Source organism: Calidris pugnax, unplaced genomic scaffold (assembly GCF_001431845.1).
Source record: "Calidris pugnax isolate Ruff unplaced genomic scaffold, ASM143184v1 scaffold53, whole genome shotgun sequence".
NCBI lineage: Eukaryota > Metazoa > Chordata > Aves > Charadriiformes > Scolopacidae > Calidris > Calidris pugnax.
This window is the reverse complement of record NW_015090792.1, coordinates 1,131,282-1,139,583: the sequence shown is the minus strand read 5'-3', so window position 1 is coordinate 1,139,583 and position 8,302 is coordinate 1,131,282. Positions and strand designations below refer to the sequence as shown.

Here is an 8,302-nt window from a genome sequence, read left to right as displayed (position 1 = left end):
GTAATACCACCCTTCAAATTATTTTGGGGTATTTTACGCAAAAAAAGGGAAAGCTAGGTAGGTGTGTGATGAGGAGTGATTTATCTGGTACACTGTAAGTTCAAAGCTAAATCAACCGCCCTTGAAAGTCACTGCAGACTGTGTGCCATAGACTTCTAGAGGGGGTTTCTGTGGGACATGGGAAATTTCTATCCAGCTCCAATGCTGGAGTTGTTCTGTAACCATCAGACATGTTTTATTCTTGCTTTGCACCTTACATAGGAGGCCCTGTGCTGTTGAGACCTCTGTTTGAGAGAAGGAAGAAGGAAAATGCAGTCTTAGTACCTACTACCATGCTTGCATCCAAATGTATTGATATCTTCTTATTTTTCTGAGCCATTTGTCCTCTCATCACTTACGACTCAAATGTGTCTTAAAATTGTTCGAAGAGGGTGGATATAGTTTTTGGCTTTTTCTTGCTATCCTCTGGGAACTCTCATCTTTACAAATGGGAAAGAAAGTTTTTTAAGTTGGGGTGTGGGTTTGAGCTTTGTTGAAAAACCATTTTTTATCTCCAAAATTCATCATCCAGCTGCTGAGCAAAGAGGGAATCTCAGTTCTCCAAGAAGGGAAAAATAAAAGCACAAGAGCGAGTTTTGCCATTGTCCTGTTTTCAAAGAAAACGAAAGCAGGACATCAGGAAAAGCTAATGAGGTAAAATAATAGAGCTGGCAGAGCTGCTGTTCTTGCTAAAGCCCAGAATACAGCTGACCTCTTTGTAAGTCTGGGAGAACAATGTCAAGCTATTTTGGTACCAGATCTTCCCCCCATATACTGGGCTTGAGATCTCTCTGGAAAGGAGCAAAACCAGATCCCCTTGTAATGAGAGTGGAAGCAGGAATTGCTACTTCTCAGTCAATTAACTATGACACTCTTCCCAGTAGCAGGTCTTCCTCTTAACACCAGCAGGGCCGCTGCTGCTCTACAAATTGGCAGCTTTTCGACAGGTGAGACCAATATCGGAACAATCCCTAATAGCCCTAAATCATATGTCACCTTATCTACCCCCTTATTTTTGCACGTTGCTATTACTATCATCCCTGAGATTTCTCCTTTGGGATCAGGTAAAGAACAAAGTTATTTACCGCTATAATAAATTTATAGCAAAAGTGATTCCTGCAACGTTCACAGATAGATATTTGCCAGAGGTGGTGGAAGAAAACACCATAAAGGCTTGATTTTTACTTAAAAATGCGGAAGTAAAACACTGCTGATTTTCTGCTGTGTGCAGAAAGTGCACTTGCCATGCTGTGGCAATGCATGCCAAGTGTCACCAAAGTGCATGTTGAAAACATGCTTGGCATTACCGAGCAGGTTGTGACCTTGCCTGCCTGACTGTGAATTGATCTCTGCGTGGCAAAATGTGCTCGTATTTACCATGAACATGATGACCTTTTCAGATGAAACTTAGGGTATAAAAGGACTGAGGCATATATGTTGGTTTAAAAACTTTTAATGATATTTCAAAGTCCAGCTAATGTCCTTGGATTACTCTAGAATTGCAGACTTGCTTAACAGAATGTAATCCCGGTTATAAATTCCTTGTAACGAGTGATTGTGATGACATATTCATTTCATTGTTTACACACACGTGGTTGTCATCCAGTAAATAGTGTGATTTTTCGCTGTACTTCATAATGTTCAAACTCTATACAAATATGGTACTACGTGTACAAAAATAAGTGCTTCATGCACACACTTTTTAATACTGCTTCTTGCCCTTTTCTTTGACATCTTCCTGAACTTATATAAATAGCTGAAAAAACAGACTAAAGTTACTGAACCTGAAAAGTTAGAAACACTTTCTGCCAACAGTAGCCTTAGAGACAGACGTGCGTATATGTTACTTGTTGGCAGCCAAACACGACTTAAAAGACATAGAAGAGAAAAAGAATGCCGCGATAACTATAACACTCTCAGTTATTTCCTCTCTGTAAACAGATTTGTCTTTTTCTGCAAAGCCAAGCGTGCTCAAGAGCAGTCACAGAGGGCTTATAATACCTTTAGGATCACTCTAATGATATACTTTACAAATAGAAAGGGTCTAATAGGACCCGCAAACTATACAGCTTTAGTATTTTTGTTCCATTACTAGTGAAATTGACTCAGCTGAAGCATGAGAAAACACTTAGCTCCTGGTAGTCAACACGTCATCAAAAACCATCGTGATTTGTAGAGCTTTGGGTAATGCATGGGAAAAACTCTGCTCCATATGGCTTGTACGGTCCACTTTGCATCATCTGGTCCGGATGAAAAATTTGGGAGCAAATCTCTTAGAATCAACCCGATTGTAAATTCTCCCCAAAAAAAGGTTCTGTAGTTTTTTGGGACCCTAGGCTGAGCAGATTCAGGTTTTCTTAGTGAGCATTACTATGTAGGATCTGGTTTAACATGTCTGCTGTAGATACATACTGTAGACACTATGTTTCTCCTGTATCTCTAGAGCATTGTTCCTTTCTCAGTCCAATGGCAAAAATGAATGGGTAATGCCTTCCTGCTGTAAACCAGATGATGCTCTCAGCATCCCCAGAGCATTCCAACACAAACCAACACTGGTGCTCTCCAAAACAAGAGGTGATTTTACTGTTGATATGAACCGTCCTCCACTAAATTAATTTTTCCAAGAACATCAGGCACCAGCATCCTTGCTTTAATGTCTAAAGCAGAGCTGATAGCCAGGCAGGGCTCTTTCCATCCTGTTGATACTGTTCCTTGTATATAATTTTAATCCTGTAGATGTGCCTGTTATTACTGAGCTACGGCTGTGAACTCCTGTGCTCTAATTAAGTACAGAATTGGCCCTAATGAACAACACTTTTCTAGTCCTAACACTTAATAGTCCTAAAAGTTTTCATGTTTTTCACTGAATATGCCATTTGATGAGAGGTAGAAAAAATACTTCGTTATTTGCTGTTTTGTGACTTGCAGATATGGCTGGGATGTAAAAAAGTAAGAGGGAAAACGCTGCTGAATGCTTGCCTCCTGCCTTAAAAATCAAATTAGCGTTCAAGAGCATGCAAACCATCCTGTCAGTCTGGGCAGAGATGTTTATGACCAATATATTTTTCTTTGACTGTGCCAGACTGGATTTAAAAGGTGTTTGAGATGCCCGAACACGTCCCCAGAGCGCTAATGGCACGGGTTGCTTGGACACAAACTGGACACCCCATCCTTCCCCGGTCCCATGTCACAGTGTCAAAGGGACAAACTCTTTTCAGCACAGGCTGTTGATTGTAAACACACAATTGTGTGTATGTATATTAACACACACGAGAGCCACTCCTTTTTTGGGGCAGAGATTTTGCTTCCTATTTTGAAAATCTGATTTTGAGTGATTTTTTAATTTCTCCTTTAATGCCTGTTATGAAAATAAAGAGCTACAAGAATGAATCTCCGACTAAAATCTAACTTCAGGTGACAGATTAGGTTAAAATCATGAGGGTATTAGAAGTAGGAGACTGAAGATACCTTTTTTCCTGCCTCTGCTCGATTTAAGGGCTTTAATAAGTTTAAAGACAGGATTAAAATGCTCCGTAGCCATCGCTGCGTGCAGCGACCGTGAAGGCAGGGTACGGTTCGTAGGCTGTGTACGTTGCTAAATCTTGTCCCATGGTCACCGCTTGTTTGAGCTGGGTGGCTGTGACGTTTGCAGCTGCATTAGCAAGAGTGTATCCTGCGGGGGAAGGGAGGGGAGGGAAAAAAAGCAAATTAATGACAGGATTTGCAAAACTCACCATCGCCTGATAGTTTTTGATGGGACGACTGCTGTGGATGGGAAGGACATAGGGAGCAATGAGTTTGTTTATGGGAATAATCTAATTATATTAAATATGCTGGAAAAGTAATGCTTGTTGTCCCCTATTATTTGTTAAACGCGTTACTTGAAAAATGTCCCCTCTGTTGAATATTTTTTCCTTAGGCTTTGATAATTTCTGAGCTAAGAGGGTGTAATATTGCACTCTACATGTCCTCCCATTCATGATATGAGGAGAATAAGGCAATTAAGTAATATAGAAGAAAGGGACAGGTTTCATAGAGAAAATATGGCTCTGATACCTTTTACAGAAAAAAAAACAAACAAAACAATTCTGGACAGCCACGTTAGAGATGAGGGAAACTCCCCCTCTGCGATACTGATGAGAAAATATTCATCAAACCGGATATTTCCCATCAGTTTCTAATGGAAAATGTGGTTTCAACACTTCAAAATTTTCCATAGGAGAATGCTTGGGGCTGGTTAGTCTACAAGCACGGGATAGCTGCTTTTTGACCAGTCCACAATATTTTGTGAAAGAATCAAGAATTGAGACAAAGACCATATTTGGGACGAGCAGCTGGGGTACACATTGGCTCTGCTGGACCAGGCTCTGTTGACAAACTACATCTCTCAGGGTCCAAAATCTCCAAGTGACCATCTGGGCAATTGGAACAACTCAAGGTCAATCAGAGACGAGGTCCTCTCAGTGCAGGGAATGAAGATATTGGGCAACACTGAGAGCGTGTTGCCTCATTGGAGGCCTTACCTTAGGGGAAAACATGAGAAATTTGCATTAATTGGAATATTGTGGCTGTTCAAATTATCTTTGCTTCAGCAAAGTGAGGTACAACCTTTGGACTAGGAATTGAGCAATATGTCATTTAAAGCATATTTGCCCCCATCATAAGAGAAATGAGCTGCTACCTGGGCATGACCTGAGCTGAGCTCACGATCAAGGACCTGATCAAGGACAACTGCGTGTTGCAAGCAGAAAGTTTAATGTAAGTTAATTTGTTGAGTTTGCAAGACAAATAAATAATGGTAGATGAAAGAAAAAAGAGAGAATATAATTAAGCAGTAAGTGGAGACTGGATTCAATAAAGAGCCCATTTGTTTTCCACGCTACAGAAGACCACGCAAACCCAGACAAATTGATTTTTCTGTGGCTCTTGCGGATTCCTGTGAAGGAAGCTGGATAGATTTTTTTTTTTTTTTTAAATCCATCCTTGAGACATTCCAAACAACTCAATACTACTGACTAATGCATTCCTCATGTGCAGTTTAGCATGTTTTGCTCCTACTACATCAGAATAACGGTGATACTGGAGATCTCAGTAAATGTAATGCTTGAGAGCTCTAATCCTGCTCCCAGCCAGCCTGTGTTTTCCTTGACGTCCCAATGTTTGGCCACTTTCAAGACCTGTTGAGTATGAATAATCAAAATGGGAAAAAACCTTCCAGTGGGGAGAGGGGTGTCTAAGAGCTGGGATCAGAGCATATTTTTCCCAGTTAAGTCATTTCTTTGGCAGATGAAATCAAAAGCATTGTTTCCAAAGGAGCTGGGGATCCTGGGGGAGGATAGATGGACTCTGAATCAATCGTTGACTCTGAATCAATCACATCTTTGCAGTGAGGAAGATCTACTCCATCCTGGGTGGCATCAGCAAGCAGGTCTAGGGAGGGGAATCATCCGCGATGTGGCACAGGGGACGTCAGTTCTGGATCTTGCATCCTATCTGGGGTTCCCAGTTGAAGGGAGGCATACACAAACTGGAAGGAGTGGAGGGTATGTGAGTAACTGGGATGTGGCCTGAGTGATGGGGGATCTCCATCCTTGGACACTGCCCCAACTTGCCTGGACACAGACCCAAGCATCTTGCTGTATATGTGGCACTGACCAGCTGGGAGAAGGGCTGGACCAGAGAGCCCCCACCCCGCTGCATTCAGCCTGAGTTGCTCTATGGTACATAAACCATCATTTGAGAGGTCCTGATATAGAAATCTATTCCTATTGCCTATTCCTATAGGCAATAAAGATGTATAGTGTTACATATAAGTAACACGACTCAAGGTGGAGGCGTGCGGGGGAGCACAGTCACATCTGTCCTCAGTGGCCAGAAATGGGTTCATTCTTGACATTCCACAAGGAAACAGCAGGAAAAATAACATCCCAGGAGACTGTTGCTCTACAGACCTTCCCATACCTGGAAAAGCCGGGGCTGCAGGAGGCACCTCTGCTCCCTCCACGGGAATCCCCAGTGTCTGAAGGGTGTATTCAGCTGCATATGTTTTGGCTTCATCGATGTAGGCACTGAGCTTGGGTGGTGTGAAGGGATGTCTGTGAGTACAGCAGAACGTTAGCTTGTTGATATTTTTTCTCTAGGACTTCCCTGCAAGAGGTGTCAATAAACTCATAGATGGCATCATCCCACATACCAAATGGAAACGTTATTTTACTGTGATGATGCATTAATGAAAATACTCTTCTTATAGTAATTCAGTTTCTTTGCCGAGTTTATTGGCCCTGGGTGTCATTTTGGACATAACATCCTGTTAGAGCACGTTGTGCATTTTCAGTCCAAAAGGAAGCCTGCTGCAGTCTGCATTTAACTTTAAAATATGCAGCATGCAATATTTTAGATCAGAAATGTTTAGAATCATATTTGGAGTTGAATTTTAGCATGTTCTTTGAAGCTGCTTTCATTTTCCCTCAAAAGCTATTGTATGCTTTACTTTAAGTGTATTTAAAAGCACCCTTTTTCCTGATTATTTTTGCCCTTCTCTACTCATTGCACCACCAGAGAGGGCACCAATCATGGTAAACATCACTATCACTGTATTTCAGTTTATGAATGTTTTTCTTCCTAATGTGTGTGTATGCTAGATAAAATGCAATTTAAAAAAATGCATTTTTAAAAAGTAATCCTAAATCTCAGAAAACCTCAAATAGTTACATACATGGTGGGGTTCTGGCTGGCGAGGGCAGGGATAGTGATTTTGTATAGGAAGAGCTGTCTTTGGTCTTGGCCAATTGCAGAGTGGAGCTGGTAAACAGGCTGTCCCCAGTTGTTTTTCTGGCAGATTTCTTCTAAGATCTAGAAGGGAAGAAAGGGATTTTTTGCTCAGGTTAATTGCCCTGCAGTAGACTTCTTGCGCAGATCCAGCCCCTGCACTCTTCTGCTTCCTTCTCTCCAAAGGGTTTTCAGGGGAGTTGAGACAGCTTCTCAAGGCAAAAGAAACATACAATAAATGGCTGACAGGATACTACATTCACCATAAAGGATAAGAGTAATCTGATTTTTTTTTAATTTATAAATCCATTTAAGTCTTGAAGTTAATTATTACCCTGTTAAATCAGATGTCTTTGTCCTTTTTCTGATTAGCTGTTCTATTCTATTTTCAGTGTGGTTTTCTTTGAATTATCCCCAAAAACTTAACCAATGCACTTTTCTTTACTAGTGCTTAAATACTAGGGTTGCATTCATCTTCACTGCTCTGTTACCTCTCTGGCTTAGTGGGTCACAGTGCATTAAATACCAAATAGTCTTTTTTCTTTAAAAAAATGAAAAAAAAAAAGAAAAAAGGCAGTGTTTCCATACAATTAATTATACAGGGTTTACCTCTCTGGCTTAGTGGGTCACAGTGCATGAAAATACCAAATAGTCTTTTTATTTTAAAAAAATGAAAAAAAAAAAAAAGGCAGTGTTTCCAAACAATAGGATATTTCTTCTACTTTGAAAAGAAATGATGAACAACATTGTCCCCAGTCTTAGCACAGCTTATTCTATCATAATTGGGAATCACTGTCCAGAACCACTCTTGTTGGTTTTGGTTTTTTTTGTAACCCATTGGGTATGTACTTTCCCAAGTGGGTTTGACCACAGCCTGGTGTTCCCATGCCTCACCATGAGTGCTGCTCAGACCAGTTATTTTTTTTAAAGTAGTTCCACCAGACCTGACACTCTGTTGAGAAGGTGTTGGATCTTTGCGGCGTTGGCCATGCTGCAAGCTGGTTTGGACCGAAGACCCCCCATGAGCCTCCAACCTGCATCTTTCTGTTGTCTACCTTTTTTAAAAATTGCACTTCATAATATTTAAAATTAAAGTGTAAAAGTTAACTGTCAGTGCTGCTTTTATTTTTGTAATTATAGCTCCAACTGCAGTTTAGCACTTTGTAGTGTAAATAGACAAGTTTCCTGCTGTCCCAACACCTTTATATAGATGTGGATTTTATAGTGTTGCATCAACATTTAACTGCTTACTAAGACAGATATACTAATTAACATTGAATCACAGAATCACAGAATCTTCTAGGTTGGAAGGGACCTTAAAGATCATCTTGTCCAACCGTCAACCTAACTGACAAAAATAGACACCCACACAACAAACAAGGAGCATCATCACTAAACCAGACCTCCCAGCACCACATCAACCTGTCTTTTGAACACCTCCAGGGATGGGGCCTCAACCGCCTCCCTGGGCAGCCCATTCCAATGCCTGAGAACC

At 40.9% G+C, this 8,302-nt stretch overlaps 1 protein-coding gene across 4 annotated transcripts in view; it reads right to left on the bottom strand.

Moving 5' to 3' along the window:
* Positions 1-1,476: 1,476 nt before the first annotated feature.
* The window catches only part of A1CF (APOBEC1 complementation factor), a 37,501-nt gene continuing 30,675 nt past the window's right edge, over positions 1,477-8,302 (bottom strand). For 3 of the 4 annotated variants that reach the window (XM_014966664.1, XM_014966661.1, XM_014966662.1), the window contains 3 exons: positions 6,755-6,891; positions 6,001-6,134; positions 1,477-3,712 (listed from right to left, as the gene is read on the bottom strand). In XM_014966664.1, coding sequence (XP_014822150.1) covers positions 3,561-3,712; positions 6,001-6,134; positions 6,755-6,891 — 423 coding nt within the window. In that variant the 3' untranslated portion in view covers positions 1,477-3,560. The other variant, XM_014966663.1, reaches the window with a different exon arrangement.